The 19,314-nt window shown below is 47.8% G+C and overlaps 1 protein-coding gene across 1 annotated transcript in view; it reads left to right on the forward strand.

Annotated features, from left to right (window-relative positions):
• Positions 1 to 6: 6 nt before the first annotated feature.
• ZNRF1 (zinc and ring finger 1) overlaps positions 7 to 19,314 on the forward strand; it is a 94,783-nt gene continuing 75,475 nt past the window's right edge. The window contains exon 1 of the mRNA XM_019535617.1: positions 7 to 138. Within this exon, the coding sequence (XP_019391162.1) occupies positions 57 to 138 (82 nt within the window). The 5' untranslated portion in view covers positions 7 to 56. The remainder of the gene's footprint in view (positions 139 to 19,314) is intronic.

Raw genomic sequence — 19,314 nt, forward strand, 5'->3', positions numbered from 1 at the left:
CCTACGCCCCTGGCAACGGTTACCAGGAGACGGGCGGCGGTCACCATAGAGACGGGATGCTGTACCTGGGCTCCCGGGCCTCGCTGGCGGACGCACTGCCCCTGCACATCGCGCCCCGGTGGTTCAGCTCCCACAGCGGTGAGTCCCGGGCGGGGCGGGGCCGTGCGGCCTGCGGAGGGGCCCCCGCCTGAGGGGCTCCTCTGAGGGAGGAGGGGGCTGGGGTGGGCTTCAGCCACCAGACAGACTCCTCTGGGTCCTGTCTGCTCTAGTCAGCGTGACTCAGACTGGATCCCTCCCCAGGGACTGGTGCAGACCTTGGCTGGTCTCCCAGCACTAAAGGAAAGCTCTACATTTCCTTCACAAGGCCCTGGGCTTCTGTAGTGCTCTTTCCACCACCCTGTGGAAGCTAACCCAAAGCATTCAACAGGAGTTGGGCTTGGGGGTAAAATGGGGCCCCGGCTGGCAGCTCCTCGTGGTTTTGAGGGATGTACCAGGCTTCTCTCAAAAAAAAAAAGGCAGGTTGCAGCAACCTTTTTTTAATTAGAAGAAAGTTAGACAGGGAGACGTGTTACCCAGCTGGATGATGTCTGACTAGGAGCTGTCTGTTTCCATGAATTGGGCAAGTGTATAGAAGAGGAATGCTCTTGACTGCTTCCAACTCCATGTCACAGCCACAGTAGCTGGGTAACAGCTGAGGCTTTCATGAACTTGTAGGATTTGGGTCAAGGTCAAGATATGAACTGATCTGAGAAATGAAGAGACTTTTTAGAGGGTGTTGATTTGGATCATAAAATATAAAGCAGAGGCCTGTCATTCCTGGGGAACTTGAGGGGAAGTGTTCTGCAGCTGCATACAATCACTATGATTCATGCTAGTGGACCAGCTTTCAATACCCTGTTTGGAAAGGGGTTCTTTGCAGGGACCCTTATTGACTTCAGTAAACAGGAAGGACAAGAGAGGCCTGCCTTATTTTTTCTGATGACAGGCTAAGAAGAGGCTAGAGCTTTGATGCCCAGGAGGAAGCAGAGAGAATGAAGCCACTTGCCTATTTGAGAAAACTGGGGAGCCAGTAAGGCCCTGCTACAGGAAACTTGTCAGGCTGAGGGAAGAGATGAGGCTTCCCTCCCCTGCCTTACTGATCTTCACTCTTGGGCCATTACATTGGCCAGGCTTTAGGGCAAAAAGCTTGCTTTCCCAGCAAGGCTTAGTTGCTGCTAAATCCCTGACTTAGTTTTGGCTAGCTACAGAGAATGAGGTGGGAGTCCTCCTTTCCAGCAGTCGTTTCAGGGTTAAGTCTCCTTGTGTTTCCTGGAATACTGTAGTCTGGGACCTTTCCCCAATCCATCCTCTTTCCCTTCCAAACATTGTTACTGTTCTTGAGAATCTCCTAGTATATTGTGGGACAAATGCCTCCTTTTCAGGAAGGCTTTTGATTATGGACTGAAGCATGTGCAGAAGAGAATGAAGTTCAAAGCAAGACTTGCACTTGTACCCTTTTCTCCCTCCCGCAGATCCTAGGGGCTGCTGCTCTCAATTGCTTTGAATCTGTTTAATGTCCTCTAATGCAGTATGTTGCCAGCTATGCTACTGTTTATTTAGATAATCAAGGCATTTGTGTCTGGCAGTCAGCAAGGTCTGGTTGTTGAAGTGTGGGGTAAGGACTTGGGATTCTTGGGACCTATTCTCAGTTGCCTTGTTATGTAATATGATCCAAACACTTCATCTTTCTCTGTTTCTTTCTTTCTTTTTCTCTTTTAAAAAGAAGGTTCTGTAAGGTCCTAGGAAAGTTACCATATGAAAGCAGTTTTTTTGTTCTGCAGTAGAATATCACAAATTTTTACCAAAAGATGGTCATGTCTTTTCAGGAAAGGCTTTATTTCAAAGACTCTTGTCATGAGAGCTAAGGCTTCATTAGACAAAATGCACCATGGTGTACCCTTGGTAACATTTAGTCAGCTGTTAACATAGTGAACAACTACATCCAAACTCTCAAAATACACTTTTGGGAGGCAGAATCTGTACCTCTTAATGTGTGTTCAATTACTGCATTTTGCAAATTTAGTAAGTAAAACCTCACGGGTCTCCCAGTCATTATTTTGAATTGGCAAAGTTCTGCTGAGTTAACACTACTGCCCTCTAAAATGTGGAAGCAAATGGCTGTGCTGACTGGGAAATTCTGCAATCACTAGGTTTCTTCAGTGTGTGTTGTGGGGTTCTATGAAATATTGTGGCTCTGCTCTGAAACTTTGAACAGCTTATTGTTACATCTGAGCCAATAGCCTTTTGCTTGGGGTGTTGCTTCCTGTGCTGCTAAGTAAGAAGTATAGAGCATTAACCTTTTTGAAAGCTAGTTTGAAATGATTAACCCTCTTCCTGTCACATTCATACTTCAGATTTGAGGAATGGCTTTCTGAAGGGGCTCAGTCTCTTCAGAAAGAAGAGACTGGGGGAGGGAGGGATTGGGGCTGGGACAAGGTGCCCAGCCAGGATGGGGGAAGGGGACAGGGGGTGCAGGATGTGGGTGCAACAGCTCTCGGAGTAGGGGCTCTGCCCTGCTGCTGCTTGCTGAGCTGGGGTGTGGCTCGCTTCGGACAAGGGGGCAAGTGGCACCAGTGCATAGCCCCTGTTCCCAGCGCTGTCATACCCACCACCCGCCCATGTTCCCCTGTGTTGGGTGGCAAGAGGCAGCAGCACCCGTCCCCCAGCACCAGCTGGCAAGCGGCAGCAGCGCAATTCCCATTCCCAGCTCTAGTAGTGGGGGCTCTGCTCTGCTGCTGCTTGCTCAGCCGGTGTGGGGTGGGAAGGAAGCACGGGATGCGGGTGTGACAGTGCTGGTAGCGGGGGCTATGCCCAGCTGCCTGCCGCTTGCACAGCCAGCACAGTGGAAGGAGCACAGTGCAGGCGCGGCTTGCTTCGGGCGGAAGAGGGCAAGTGGCAGCAGGGCATAGCCCCTGCTTCCAGCCCTGCTGCACCCACATCAGCGCTGGGAGCGGGGATTCTGCCCTGCTGCCACTTGCCAACCAGCACCACTGGTTGCGGGGAGGTGTGGCGTGGCATAGCGCAGCACGGGATGCAGGTGTGGCAGCACTGGGAGTGCAGCCTGCTGCCACTTGCTCCCTTCTGCCCAGAGTGAGCCGCACCTGCATTGTGCCCCGCTGTGCCAGCAGGGCAAGCAGCAACAGGGCAGAGCTGCTGTTCCCACTGATGCTGTGCCCGCATCCTGTGCTCCCCTGCCCCCCTCCCCAACTAATGTTCCCTCCTCACTCTGGCTGGGTAGCTTGTCCCAGTCCCAGCCCTGATCCCTCCCTCTCCTGTGCCCCTTCCCTCCCTGCAACCCCAACAGACTTACCAGCTGGAGGTAGCTGTCAGCTGCTTGTTTAGTCTATGGCCAAATCTCCGAAGTAGGGCCAAATCTTTTGGATCAGATTCAGCCAAATCAAAATGAGACAATGATTTGAATCTCTGAATTGAATCGCTGTCCTCCAAATCGTCTGAATCCGAAGTGAATACTTGCTGCTTTGCACAAGCCTACTATAAAGGTTTCACTTATTAATATGCCATTGTGGGGGGAGAGGAATGTGTCTCGTTTGTTCATTTTCAATCAATCAAATGCATGCATCATTGGAGTGAAGACACTGCAACTGGCCAGGGAAGCCCTGAAGCCTCATGAGGAAAAGATACTTTTAAAAGTTTTTAAACTTAGATCAACAAGTTATATGCTGGAATCCATGGGGAATCCCCATCTTGAAAAAGTAGCTTTTCGTATATGTTTTGTATGCCAAATCAGACAGGCATGGGTGACCTCTCGTAATGGGCAAGGAGGAGAGGGGAACCTATAGGTTAGCACAAGATAAAACTAGTTAGCCGCTGGATGTGTCTAACAGTTCAAATTTTTTTCCCTGAAATGGTTTTGTACCAGTTCTCTTTTATTGTTGAGTCAAAAATCTTGGATCGTGAAGGCTTAAAATTGGCTTGTGAGCTTAACTCACCTGCTTGTGCACACGCGCAAGACTAGATCAGTGTTGTCAAAAGTAGCTCAAGATTTGCCTCTCCTTAATGTGTACACTGTGTGTGGTCCTTATCTCCGTTTACATCAGTGTAACATCACTACAATTGGTGGAGTTGTTATTCTTGACTTACGTTGGTACAAGAGAAATCAGAATTGGGTCAGAAATCTGCTTTTATTTATTTATTGCTTTCTCCCACCCCACCACCCCCGTATCCCTCAGTGCTCTTGTCAGGTAGTCTTACAGATCAAAACACCGAGAGGTAGAATAATTTGGCCCCAAGAATAGCAGATTAGAATTGACCATTTTAAAATTGTCCTGTTTGCGTCTGTAGAAGTTGCAGACTTGCAAGGGAAGTGGGAAGGAGACCACACGCTTCCTGCTCTAACACAAAATAGTTGTCACATTCTCCGTTGTATTAGACCGTGTACATGAAGGTGACATTCTGTGGTAATTCTGATCTTTCCTGGGCTCATATTGTGTCTAATGGAAGCTGCTTCTCCTACGAGAAATCCCAGAGCAGATTTCTGCAGTGGTTTTTGGGCTGGCCTTGTCTACATTTCTGGGGTCAGGTAAATCCTGAGCCTCACTGTCTCTATGGTGTGTGACTGTCATGCATATAAAGCAGTCTGCAGTCCTTTTGGAGGAGTTTGTGTTTGTCAGATTTGTGATAGGGCATCAAAGGAGCAAGAGTGAGCAAGCCCAGCTTTTGGAATTTGCCTCAAGGGAGTTTCAACGGCTGACAGCTCCTTTGTCCTTTTCAGTCTTCATGTGGACTGGTGTCGTCCCCCCCCCCGGCCATCTACCCGCTAAGTTTAATTTGCTTAAAAGGCTCTTCCTGCAATGTGGAACTTCTCTTTTACAGAGGCAGCCATGAAGCTTGGTGGTCCAGCCTGGTGCTTGGGGTGCAGCTGCACGGAAGTTGGTGCTTTTAGTGAATCTATTCTCTAAAAATATAAGGCCTCAGCCAGCATTTCCCTTGGGCAAAACAAAACAGGTTCCTGAGCTACTCAGCTGTGTACAGAGGAGGATGGGGCCTACAGTTTGCAGAGGTGAAAGTGCTAGAGAAAATAGTTCTCCAGAAATTTAGTTTCTGAGTTTCTGGGAATTCACAGAGCCAGCATTGTGAGTGGGAGTTGTGCTTAGTGCCTGAGGCCATGGCTTGGAAAACTTTTTGGGCCTGGAGCACAGAGAAGAGCTAGCTGCCAATGCAGAAGAGTGCCTCCATGCTCAGGAGCCAGTGGCCTGGTTTTAACAGCTATGCAAAGCACTTCTCATCATTTGTGACTTGGAGAGAGTAGTGTGTATGTGCCTGTAATGGGAGGCTTGGAGTATACAGCCACTGAATAGAGCTGGGTGAAGTGCAAGTGATACGGAAGGAGCTGTGATGGAAAAGGGAGGATTTCTAGACCCATTAATAGACAATAAAAGAATCCAGAAGGCTTGTTGCATCTTGCTAAACATTTTTTCCCACAGGAGTTAATAATTCAGAGATTTCCAGAGAAGCAACCTGTCCCCCCCATCTCTCTGCAGGAAAAAAACCCCAAACCTGTGCAGTGATCTCTCCCTAAAATCACTCAGAAAAGTACCTTGTCTTCATCCAAAGAAGCTTAGTCAGGCCTTTCTGAGAGGCTTGCATTATCCAGTCCATGAAACATCTCTGTGCCAAAGTTTCATCAGGACAAGTTCTCTAGGCCTAGGAGAATAATGAGGTGTACTTGGTAGAAAACTTGCAGACGCAGCAAAAAGGTGGAAGCTTAGTTCTGAGCATAAGGGAACTTTTAGAATAGCCCTTTGGTTCTTGTCTTACCTGTGCCCAATCTGTCTCTTACTCACCTTGGCTTGATTTACTGCTGGTGACAGAGAAATTACCTGTGTTTTGTTTCATAAATTGAATATATGGAGACAGGCTTGCAGTTGGGGTCTTTGTAGAGGGAATAAAAATTTGAATCCCACAATGTTGTCATCGCAGTCCCTGTTCTGATTGTTAAAGGATGTATTGTTCCGGTTTTGATAGTTATGTTAAGCCATGAGATTGCTTTGTAAACAGCTCACACAGAGTCACTGGCAGATATCCGGGCTTTATATTTTGACCCTATGGTCTACGCGATTGAGATGATATTATGGAAATCTTTGCCCTGTTGCAAAATTAGTAGCAATTGCAGAAATTTCCAAAGGCCACATTCTGTATTTTTTTTGCTCTACTCTTTACTGCTTCCATATCATGGCTATTTCAGTTTTATAAACTACAGATTCATGTGAGTTTTGTACCCTAAACACAGTAAGTAGGAACAGATCCTTCAGCAGTGCGGAGGATAAATGCAGAGGAAAAATTTAGTTAAATGGAATGTAGAAGTCTACCAACAAAGGATAGTAATTGATAATGGCAGGGTATCTTAAGAGGCTGGTTGTCCATGGAACACAACAGAGGTATAACAGGGTTGCTGTGCTGTGGCAGGAAGGGATGTAGAAGGTTAATTCTTTGTCTTTCATCTTTGTAGAATTGGTTTTGTTGTGTTTGGACCCACTTCTATACATCCACATACCACTCCAACCAGTGTAGCTGCTGTTGGATCAGGAGGAGGTTTAAGGTAGAACTGAAGTGAATTACCTGAGTTTTGGCAGAAGGAGGTGAGGGCTGGGGTGGCACAGCTGGGGCTGTGCAAAATGTAGGTGAAGGGATGTTTGTAGAGTTCTGTCTGAGCCCAGGACTCTGAGAGCAAGAGTAATTAGCAGAGCTATCTGCTGGGAGCTTTCACACTGAGAGTCATCCTTTCTTCAGTTAGCTTTATGATCTTCTGCTTTGAAGAATATTAAAATATGCCAAATAGAGCCTGGAGGTACTGAAGGCTATACAGGTAGCTCTAAAGACAAAAGCTAAGGCAGGGATTTCCAACCAGGGTGCTGTGGGGTGCCACATGATGTTAATAGTGTTAGATGTGAAAACAAGATTCATAAGATAAACCTTGAGATTTCAAATAGGAATCCATTGTATTTAACATGCTGACCTGCTGTGGTCTTTCTGAGTTCTTTGCAACAGAAAAAGTACAGTGGAGTTGCATCATATGTGCATTTAACTTATGCGAATTCAACTATATGCGCTTGGCGTATAGTTGAATAACAATTTAAATAGTGCGGATGATTTCGCCCACCATTCCGCTCAATGAGTGAGCAGTTCCCTCTGCTGTTCCCTCATGTTTTTTCCCGTGCTGCGCCTCACATACGTACACGTCACGGGCGGGGTTTCCCGGTCCCTCCTCTCGCTGTCCCTGGGACAATATATTTTGACTATATATGATTTTTGCCTTACGCGCTGACTTCAGAATGTAACACCCCCCCCCCCCCGTAAGATGCAACTCTGCTGTACTCTTTTTTTTTTTCCCATAGCCAAAAGACTAGTTAAAACTAAGAGCCAGCATTTTCTGGGAAGTGCCTTAAGCCTAAAGAGTAGTGTCTTGAGTCTAACAAGGGGTGCTTTGTGTCTAGAAAGGTTGAGTACCACTGGGCTAATGGATACAAGCTATTGCATTAGGCACTTGGCCTGATTCTTCTTTTTGTTTTTGATTCCCCAACTCTGGTCTCAGTTTTTGAGACCAGAGGTAGTTTGCACATTAGCCTGAGGTCAGGCAGAGGACAGGGTAGAGTTGTACCTTTATACACCAGTTAAATCAGAGATGCGTAAGCTTTTGTAAGTAACAGCCTATGTCATAAGATGCTGTGAAGGGACTGCTAGCTTTGTCACCCCATCTCACATAGGTATGTGTACACCTCTGAGCTGAAGGGGGTGCGTGCAAGTGGAACAGGTCAGTAGCTTCAGTGCAATTGCCACTGGCTTCTGGACAGCCCACATGCTTGTCCACCTGTTTTGAAACCTAACTGGCTCTTGGGACATAAACTTTTTTGCAGGCTTGGGGCCTTAAAGCGGAGATGGCCTGTGGCTTGCTTGGTGTGCTCCTGCTTCTAGCTAGTTTTGTGGTTTCCCCTGACCTGTGACTAGAACAGCTAATGGTAGAATTTCTAGTTTAATTCTTACAGTATATGCCCTTCTCTGTGCAAAACCTGTGATCAAGGTGAGAGTGCCTGCTTTGTACTAAGAGCTCAGGAGAATTTCAAAGGCATGTGTGTAGATACTAACACCTATGGAGAGTTGGTGAGAATTAGCTGTAGAATGCTATTTATGCCTTTAAAAATCTTCCTTTTATTCACATCCTAGCATGGTGGGGAGTAGGATCCCAGTTTATTTCAGAATTCATCATCAAGTCACCACACTGATTTGGTTCCTTTCTTTGCATGTGTACAGGCTTGCTGTCATGCTGCCAGATGTGGGCATTGTGTGTGGCTCAGTGCCAAGATGTTTGGGAGGTTCATGGTGCATGTCTGAAGTGAAGAACTCCTATTGTTGGGCCTACCTGTTTCATTGCAGAGGTGCTCTGCTGGGGTGGGATGAGCTAGGTAAATTTCTGCTTTGTGGAATGCCATGCTGCCTGGAACAAACTGGGGTTAGGGTTGACATTTCAGAGCTTTTCATGTTTCCCTTACTTTTGTGTCTGGTGGTATCAAAAAAGCATCTATCTCCTCTCTTTGTATTAGCTTATCTCCTGTACAGTAAAGACTGACTGAGTTCTGCCCTTGCTATTTCCAGTATCTGTTTCTCAGGTGGTTGCCCTTGCTACTTACCATCTCCCAATGATGGTGGCTTTAAAATCTTAGCTGATTGAGTTTAGAGCCTATCAGTACTGGTATAGGCTGGAGCAATCTTTGGGTATGCCACTGTTGAATGAACAAATAAGGAGCATTTGTTTTAAGGGACCAAAAACTTCTAATAAATGCCTGCTAGCAACCAACCTTTTTGCCTTTAGGTGTAGTTTGGGGACCAGAGGGATGATTGGCTAGGGGGAAACATGAGTGGTATATATACATGGCAAGATGATATGGGTCTAATGCAGAGGTGTGCTGATGTATCAGTTGCCTAGCACAGTGGTCTCCAAAGTGGGGTGCACACAAGACGATTCATTGGGGTGTGGGAAGAAAATATTAGCACTTCTATTTATATGTATATTTATATAAATACACATATATTGGGGGCGCATGCGCAAAAATTTTTTGCTGATAGGGGTGCATGATCAAAGAAGTTTGGAGACCACTGGCCTAGCGGATCAGCACTGATAAAAGGAGGAATGATATTATCGGCCTTTTTTGGGTGTTGCAGCTGATAATGTTTACCAATAATTATGCCTTCTGACCAGGGCCCTGGACACCTGGGTTTTCTCTCCCCTGTGGGGCCTGGGGCCCTGGATGCCTGGGATCCCTCAGGAAATATCAAGTTTCCCCTTGCAGGGGAGGAAGCATTCTATCCTGCAAGGGGTCCTGCCTGTGGCTGCTGGGAGCAAGACGCAGGTTGTGCTCCATGCTTGTGTGCAGTTGCATGCATGCCTGTTGCCAGGAATACAGCTGGGTAGCATGAAGAGCAGCTCCCTGTAGGTAAGTGTGTAGAGGGGAAGGGGTGGGGGGATGACACACAGATTGAGGTCCCCACAGTAAAGGAGGGAGTGGGGCTGGAGCTGGGGCTGTTGTCCATTCAGGGACATGGGGACTTGGGTGGGGGGTGGGACAGAGCCATGGGAGGCTCATCCAGGAGGTGTGGGGTTGCCTTCCCTCCACTGTGTGGGGAGGCATGGGGGGGCATATACCCCTTCCCCCCAGTTTTGTGCATGGCATGGATGCAGGGTGCTCGCTTTGTGCTCAGCACTCTGCTCTGCTGCCTTTCCTTCAGGAGCCCTGTGCCAGCTGTGCACCCCCTGCCTGCTGGGCACCAGTGGGGGGCAGTGGGTTGTGCCTCCTGTTGCTGGGTGGGCAGGGGGTGTGCAGCCAGCTCGGGGCTCCCAGGGCAGAGGCAGCAGGGCAGAGAGCCCCGAACCCACAGCAGGCAGCCTGCATCCGCCCTTGCTCTGCTCAGCTCTACTTTGCTCAGCTTTGCTCTGCTTAAAAGCATCTCCATGCTTAAAAATGGTGGTGCTTGAACTAAAGTTCATTTGAGCTTTAGTTCAAGCACCCTTGCTGTCATTTTTAAGCACATGGACACTGATACATATGACACAGGAGGCTGCTGGATCATGTAAAAAAAAAAAAAAAAAAAAAAAAGTTTATTTATGTCAGTACTTTAAAATGCAAGGCATTGTAAATAAATTGGTTATCGGGTTGGCATCAGCCAACATAGTTGTCTAATAATGAGCTATTGGTATCAGCCAAGAAGATCTTTATTGGTGCTTCCCTAGTCTAATGCTGATCCCTTAGGCATTTAACAAACAATTGGATGCTGAGGAGGCTCTTGCTCATAGATATCATGCTGTTGTGAAATCTCTGTAACAGTAGCGTCTCTTTCTGACTCTTTTTTGGGTGGCGGCATGGAAGGGAACATTAGCTGCAGCTCTGGGTGGGGGCATTGCAGTGCACTGAGTATGGGGGAGGCAGAGGGGAAGAGACAGGAAGTAACTTCATTACTGAGAAGGGCAGTGTGTTGCCAGTGACTGATGTGCAAAATGTTGGTTTAGTAGCTATGAGCATTGCTTGAAAAATAGCAGTAAGTGTACCTTACAAGTAAGTGTTGCGTTGGCTGCATAACCAGGCAGCTGCTGATAGTTATTCAAGGCAGCATCTCCTTGCTTTCAGATTGGCTGACTCTCTTGTGTAGGTGGGATCCTGTCGCTTTCTGAGGGATTGTTCCTCTGAACCTGCTTGTGAGAAGCAGTGCTTTGTATTTCTGATGCTTCAGTTTTCCACTTCTCAAAAAGATAGATATATCTATCAAAGCCACCTCCAGCAGCCTTACTCATGCCGAAGAAAGCAAGCAGGAAATACATAAGGCAGTGCTGGTCCAAAGAGAATGAGTCAGAGTGGCTCTATCGTACTGCAGAGATGAAACCATATCAGAAATGCTGAAGAGTGTAAGGGGAGATCACCACTGAAAACAGAACAGCCATGTTCAAGGGCAGGATCTGCAAGGCAGGGTATTTCTCCTTTATCTAACCTTCTGAGGCATGGCTAGGTGGTTGCGTTTCTGTAGTAACCAGACTGCAGCAGAGCACTTCCTAGCACAACTCATGCTCTTCCTCCATCCCACATGCTTGTGTGGCAGCAAGGCCATAGATCAGCACTTCTTTGCCAAGTCTCACATACCTTCTCAGCTGTGGAGCTAAGGTGCCAGAGGCACCTTCCATGTTATTTTGGCTGTGTTGTTTAGAGCAGCCAAGAGCCAGTTTTCCATCTTCAACCCACTTAAAACTGTTTTTTCACCTGTAGACCTCTTTTAAGGTGTATGAAGTCTATCTGCTGCATGCAGGCAAGGTTTTGAGAGCTTGTGACAGACCAGAGTGCAAGCAAGCTTTCTCCATTCATGGGCATTGTTTCTCTCAATTCTGACTTTTGGCCCTCCTTGCTCTTCTTATCCTGACCCAACCACCCACGATTGCACCAGAGCTGGGCTCTTTGCATATAGTTCTGGCAATGCATCTCAACCATGACCTGTGCCAGCACTAGGCAGTTGGGGATGTGGACAGATGCAACAATTATATTGGTATCAAGTGATAACCAATATAAAATGCTCCAGCATAGCTATTATTTCAGCATACTCCCGTAATGGTGTACAGGGAGATAAGCTGCTGTAGTGTTAACCCTGTTTCATTCAGCTTTAAATTAGTGATTTAGCATACTTGTATGATTATAGAAGCATGCAGTTGTTGACCAGTTATGTTGTAAGTGGCAACTTTCTCACTCTTTAAAAAAATAATTGGAAGTTATGTCTGTCCATAGCCTGAATTGGATAAAATGTTGCTATAGCAATATGATGCGAACAAGCTTTGCAGTTGCCCCTGAATCTCTAGAGGTGGCAAGTTACTGCCTATGTATGTTGACCTCTTTACAGCATGGCACTTGCCACAGGGCTGGCACTGGGGAATTTCTTGTCTGGCAAACGCAGCCTTATACCGAGGGAGCAGGAACATCAGAGTAGTACATCAAGTACAAGGCTGAGCATGTGGTGTAGCTGCCTGCTGTATGTGCTTAGCTTCCCTTTGTTCTTTCTGTCTCCGCAGACAGACTGACAGTTGGAACGGGGAGTCACTTGAAACTGAATCTTCTTCTGTGGTAAAGACATCTTGTGTTTGCCTTGGCCAACTGCATAGTACTATTGTGCAGCATTGCTCCCTGCTTAGGGTGTAGATGGTTGAAGCCACCAGCCTGCACTAGATGCCTCAGCATTTTTGAGTTAGTGCTATAGCACTGCTGCTTTCTGTACACAAGCTTTATGGGGGAAAATACAATCCTAAGGCAACTAGCTGCTGGTCAGTGCTTTTGTTGAACTGAATCTGGGGTCCTGGTTTGGTAATGTCTATGCGTCTTATGAAAAGGGTATAACTGTATGAGGAAGATGTGTGGATTTACCATGGTGTTCTTCCTCATTCTAAAGAGGGTGATGCTGGGCGATGAGGGATGCATGGAAATGTACAGGGTTTGGGAGTGAAGGAAGACAAGATTAGGAACAAAGGTGGAATTTACTGTTGCATACAGGGTTTTTTTAAATTGGGGTGACATACTTGGGATGCCCAAGTCAGTTCTATAAATGATACAAAGTGGCATTTCTGAGTCTGTCTGCAAGGGGCTGTGGCTCAACCCTGAATTTGTAGTTTGGTTTCTTAAGTTCCTGCTCTGTAAAGTATAGGTTTCTCTAAGACTGTCATCTAGGAGGATGCATCTACGTTGCTTCCTGGCAGCAGATAGAAGTTGCTTTGTTGCCCCTGTAATGCCTCTGCCTCTGCAATGGAGTGTGGTAGTTCATTAAGAGCAGAGGGCATTTGTACACGTGCTTGCATTGCAGCACCGGGCATTTTTAAAAGCATCTAGTGTTGCAGCGCATGCATTTGTATAAACAGGAAAATGCATGTCAGCACTGAGAAAATGGCGGTGATGGGCTTTTGAACTAAAACGCATCAAAGGTGTTTTAGTTCAAAAGCACGCTGTCACTATTTTCTGTGCACTGACCTGCATTTTGCTGCTTATACAATTGCATGTGATGCAGTGCAGTGCGCGGCAGCTAATGTGCAGAGCAGACTCAACAATATATGTGTATCGATGCCCAGCGTGGTGCTCTACCTTACTTCAGCACAGGAAATGAGGACTGGATGATGTGTTCCATCCCATGAACAGTTCTCCCTCCTTCCATTGGGTGGACAGCCATGTCAGAAGAGATTTTAGGGAGTGTTACAATGTCACTGTAAATGCCAGTGGTATGTATGGGGTTCTGATTAGTTGATCTCTGACATTTTGCAACCTTAAACCAAGACAAAACAAAAGCAAAAGATCACAAAACCTATGCGACTGCAGTAACCTCCCTTGAGAAGTTGGTATGGCACTCATTTGAATTGGAGCACATTGCAATGTGTTTTGTCCCGTTTTCATGAATGTGCTGCAACTTGGCTTGATCCAAGCTTCAGACGCTTTCTGTGTGCCCGGGATTCCATTGGAACTTTTAAAGGGACACCAAATAATTGAAGTTGCCAGGCTCCTAAATTTGAATATAATCTAAATGTAAAATAATATGCCCTATTCCTTCTCGATCCTGAAAAACACAGAACCCCACACACTGCCAGGCTGACACAGCTCCTGCTCCAAATACCCATCCATATGCATCAACATGCGTGGCGTGCCTTCCTTCTGCTCTCTTCTGGGAGCTCCCAGTTACAAGCCTGCTGTCACGCAGATTGACCAAAGTGTAGCAAGTAAGCTTAATTGTGGTACCAGTTACCTTGCTAGTATATCCCTTAAGGTTTCAGGTATTTAGCTGCCTCTTCAAAGGAGCCATGCTTCTTCCTGTCTCTCATTTGTGGGATGCTACTAAGTGATGCAGTGCCCTCCTTGGTGTTCCATGGGGACCTGGGCTCCCTTTAAAGACTCTTAACATGCAACTGTGGTCTTTCTCAAGAAACAAAATGCCACTGAGGTGGGGAAGGGCTGCTGAAAAGGTGCATCTAATGCAAGGGTGGGCAATTATTTCGGGCGGAGGGCTGCTTACCCAGTTTTGGCAGGCTGTCGAGGGCCACATGGGTAGCCCCACCGCTTGACAGGTGCCCTGCCCCCTGGTCACCATCTTGGGACCAATGTCCCAGGACCAGCACTGGTGGGGCCCAAAGCGGGGCACAGGCTGGCAGGGGTCTGTGCAGCTGGGCTGGGCTGCACCAGCAGGGCGAGGGGGGAGCTGACCTGGCTCCATAGAGCCCCTGCCAGCTGGGACCCCGCGCTCCTGCCACCCTGCTCTGGGCCCTGCCGGCACTGGCCCCAGGACACCAGTGCGAACCCCGTGCTCCCACTGGCTCCTGTACCTGCTCACTCCCAGTACCTCCCAGCCCTGTGGTAGAGGTGGGGGGCAGCGCACAGCCTCAACCCCCTGCTCGCCGGCAGGAAAGAAGCTGGTGCGGAGCGCTGGGAAAAGTAGCCCCTTGCCCACCCTGTGGCTGGCCCTCCCTGCTGCGGGCACTCGCAGCCCATGCAGGACTGTCTGTTTTCTAATAAAATGTTACCAAAAAAAAACAACTGGAGCAGGCACAGGCAGCTGCACTCAGGCTGCAAGTGGCTACAGTGTGGGGTGCCAGCCACAGGGTGAGCGAGGGGCTGCTTTTCCCCTCCCTGCTCTCAGCACCAGCTTGTAACCTGGCCCTGCTGCCAGCCTGGGCCCCACTCCAGCTCCGGGCTCGCCCGTCAGGGCTGCACATGGTGACAGCAGGTGGAGCCTCCCCCCCTCCCTCCCCCCGCTTGCCGGTGCCACAGGGCGGGGAGAGGCCGCTTTCCTCCATGGGGAAAAGTTGAGCATGTGGGTGGGAAAGCGGCCCCTTGCCCGCCTTATGGCTGGAGCTCTCTGCTGTAGCTGCTTGCAGCCCACAGGACTGTCTTGGGCAGGCACAAGTAGCTCCAGCTGGGCTGCAAGCAGCTGCAGCAGAGGACGTTGTCCACAGAGTGGGCGAGGGCTCACTTCTCCCCACACTCAGCTTTTCCCCAGGCTCCTTCCCTGCCTGGAGACATCCCTGCCCTGATATAAGACCAGGTTGAGAGCAGCGCTTCTTCAGGCACTTCCAGGGTTGCTCTGTGCTGTAAACTCAGATTTACACTAGAATGGGTTTGTAGTTGCCAAAATAGTTGCCACACTAATTCTAGCCTTAGGCCTTTCATTCTCCACCTGCATGCAAAGTGTCATGCAATATGTGCAGGGGTTTAGTAAGTATCTGTGCAGCATTGATTACAGGTCCTATCTCCATACAGTGGGATGCACTGAGCCCACAGGTAGACAGCTCATGCAGTGCCAGAATAAGTAAGTGTTTTCCCAGCATATAGGGAACACTTTCCTACAGGAGCCATTGTGAGGGTGTAGGGATCTGGGGTTATGCTTGTCAAGAACAGACAAAGAGAGATACCCAAGGGGGAAGCCAGGCTGGGTATGAGAAGGCAACTGCTGTGTGCCAGCACTGAAGGATTCCTGTCACTTAGGATGGGACCTGTCAGTTGGACCAAATGATTTGGGGAGCCACTTAGCATTGGGGAAAGCAGATATTTTTGGCTCATTGGTGGAAAATGCCCAGAGTTTGCATTTTAATTTCTGAAGATGTGATAATGTTTGGTGCTTCTTCCAAGTCTTTCATGCAGACTCCTCCCACTTCTCCCTGGTACAGTGGAGCAGTCTTGCAAACCACTGAGGTATGGCACATGCTTTCAGCCATTGTTGGACTTGGGCCAATAAGGTCAGTAGCCGGTGTTCTGCTCTCTGCCAAATTGTTAAACTGTGACCTGTTACTGTGCGAGTCTAGGGAAATGTCCCTTCATCCTGAGGCATGTCAGCCAGATGGCCAGTGATTAAGGATCTGAGCCTGCTCCCATGGAAACAAATGCCAAATCTCCCAGTGACTTAATTGAGGGAGTAAGCTCTTGCTCTTAATAAGCACTGAATCCCACTGCACTACCAGTTCACGCATGATAATTCTCATCAGTATGCATCTTGATGTAGCTGAGCTGCAGGCAGAAGTGCCTTTAGTATCAGGGCAAATGGAACGGAGTGTCGTCAGACCTGACGGGGACACCTCAGAAAAGGGCTCACAACAGCAATGATCAGACCAGAAATAGCTTCCATATCATTCTGGTTTTGGGGCTTGGAATTCCATGCACTGGAGCTTTTCTGTCGTTTAGGCAAAGCTGCCTCTGTTCAGAGAAAAGCCCCTGTGTTAATGAAGTGAGGGTTTGTGACTATTCAGTGGGTTACCATTTAGGCTGTAGAATGACTTGATCATTAACGCAGGAACTTTGTATGTTTCTCTTGAAAAGCATGGTTTAGTTGGAAAAAAGTGACTCATCTTGTGGTTCCCCATGACGTCACTTGTTAAACTTTTCCAGTTTAAACTGTTTGAAGTTTGGCAAAGTCAGAATCTCTGTTTTTGCAACTTTGTCTTTGGGATTTGCGAATCCAGAGTGTTCTTTCTGCTGTTGGACAGATTCTGTGGCTGGTTGGGAACTGGCACTTCTGTTGCCCACCTAAGACTGTGAGGGAGCCTGTTTTATTCTCCTTTGGAATTGTTGGGTCCTCAGCAGCTATTATATAAGCAAAATCTCCTCCGCTATAGCTGGCTTCTCCCCTGGCTTCAGGACTAGTGTTAAGAACCTGTTGAAATCTCTTCAAGGCAGTAGCACTGAATTAGCAAATGATCAAAACAAGTACTGGTATCTGAGAGTGCCCCTGTGCCCACGAGTGTTATGAGTCAGCTAGGTGGTCCGTTGAGATGCCCCAACAGACAAGCGGGCACAGCAGGCTCAGTTGATATGCTCTTCAGAAAACCTCCCAAGTATCCCCATAGTGTTGCCAGTGACTGTGGGAGGGAGATGAAGGTAAAGACAGTACAAATGAAGATGACACTGTAGGGTAAGTAGAATTGACCTTCAGGTAAATAAAATATGGCACCTTCTCACTCCCTCTATAATGGCACTTTGCCATTCACTGTGCTTCTCTACACTAGTGCTGGTAGGTAACAGCCTTACAGGAACAGGGGAGAAAGGAAAGAGGACACACAGTATCTATCTGTACTGATCCTGGGCCCCACTTAAAACAAGTGACTAAAAAGAATGGATTGAGTTTCAGTATGAATTCAAAATACAGAGCAAAGCTTGATGCAGTTGGATTCTTCTTGGCTGTTCCCAGTTCTCCTTTGTAGTGACCCCCATCCATTGCACTGAGTTTCAGAGAGGCAGAGAGAGAATATATGTGGATTTATGAGGACTTGTGGAGGGGTTGGACATGTTCAAATCAGCAGGTCCAGACACTTTCCACCCTAGGACGTTGAGGGAATTGGCAGGGGTTATCATGGGGACCTTGACACAGCTTTACCAGCACTTGTGGTGCTCTGTCCAGGTGCCAGACGACTGGAAGAGGGGCAATATGGTCCCCATCTTCAAAAAAAAAAAAAAAAAAAAGGGAGGAGGGAGGACCCAGGCAACTATAGGCCAATTAGTCTTACTCCAATCCTGGGGAGGCTCTTTGAGAAGATCATCAAGGATCGCATCTGTGAAGGGCCAGCAGTGGGATGATGCTCAGGGGCAACCAGCATGGTTTCGTTAGGGGCAGGTCCTGTCAAACCAACCTGATTGCCTTCTACAATCAGGTCACAAAATCATTGGACGCAGGCATCACAGTGGATGGTCTTTCTGGACTTCAGGAAGGCCTTTGACACCGGTCTTCTACCTCATTGTCATTAAAAAGCTAGGCAACTGTGGCATTGATGCCTACACAGTCTGATGGATAGCAAATTGGCTGAGGGGCCGCACTCAGAGTGGTGGTGGACGGGTCATATGCGACCTGAAGGGGTGTGAGCAGTGGAGTCTCCCAGGCCTCAGTCCTTGGGCCCATACTGTTCAATTTCTTTATTAGCAACTTGGACAAGGGGGTGAAAAGCACCCTGTTTAAATTTGCGGACGACACCAAGATTTGGGGCAAGGTGGGCACACTAGAAGGGAGGAAGAGGATATAGCTGGACCTGGACAGGTTACAGGGGTGGGCAAATGAGAATAAGATGGGATTCAGTACTGACAAGTGCAGGGTGCTGTACTTGGGCAATAAGAACCAGCATCATACCACAGGCTGGGGAACTCTCTTCTCGAGAGCACAGTGGCAGAAAGATCTTGGAGTCATTACTGACTTCGAGATGAACGTGGGCTGCCAATGCAAGGACACAGTTAGGGCTAACCATACCTTGTCGTGCATCCATAGATGCATCACAAGCAGGGCCAAGGAGGTGATACTCCCTCTCTGCAACACTGGTCAGGCCACAGCTGGAGTACTGCATCCATTTCTGGGAGCCACACTTCAGGAGGCATGTGGACAGCATCGAGAGGGTCCAAAGGAGGGCCACTCTCATGATCCTGGGACAGCAGGGCAGACCCTATGAGGAGATGCTATGGGACCTTAACCTGTTTAGCCTTCTCAAGAGAAGGCTGAGGGGGGACCTGGTGGCCATCTGTAAACTTACTAGGGGGGACCAGTGGGGAATGGGAGAGACTTTGTTCCCCTGAGCGCCTCCTGGAGTAACAAGGAATAATGGCCATAAATTGTTAGAGAGTAGGTTCAGATTAGATACTAGAAGGCACTACTTCCCAGTCAGGGTGGCTAGGGTCTGGAACCAACTTCCAAGGGAAGTAGTGCTGGCTCCTACCTTGGGGGTCTTTAAGAGGAGGCTTGACAATTACCTAGCTGGGGTCATTTGAGCCCAGTTTTCTTTCCTGCCCATGGCAGGGGGTCGGACTAGAAGATCTGCAAGGTCCCTTCCGACCCTACATCTGTGAATCTATTTGGGGTTTTTAATTAGAGAATTTATGAATTTTTTTTTTTAATCAGATTTTTAAACAAAGAAAATAAAGATCCTTGCTGATCTGTGACTCCATTAACCCTAGCCTAGCCTTCCAACAGTGAGAATCTGAGAGTGATTCTCAATCAGGGTGCCACAAGGTGCCACACAATGTTAGTACTGTTAGGTTAACAAACATAATGCGCAAGATAAATCCAGATTCACAAATTACAATCTGTAATTGTGGTCTTCCTGAGTTTTTTGAAAACAGAGTAACTGCTTTATTATTTTTCTGTGGTCAAAAAACAATGAAAACTAAGAGCTGGCATTTTTCCAAGGGGTGCCTCGAGATTAGAAAGGTTGAGAACCATTGATCAATGGTGTTAATCCATTGACTGTCCTGTCACCTGGTGCCCCTCCGCCTAATCTTGCTGCTCATC

Source organism: Crocodylus porosus, unplaced genomic scaffold, assembly GCF_001723895.1.
Source record: "Crocodylus porosus isolate Cpor-Errol unplaced genomic scaffold, CroPor_comp1, whole genome shotgun sequence".
NCBI lineage: Eukaryota > Metazoa > Chordata > Crocodylia > Crocodylidae > Crocodylus > Crocodylus porosus.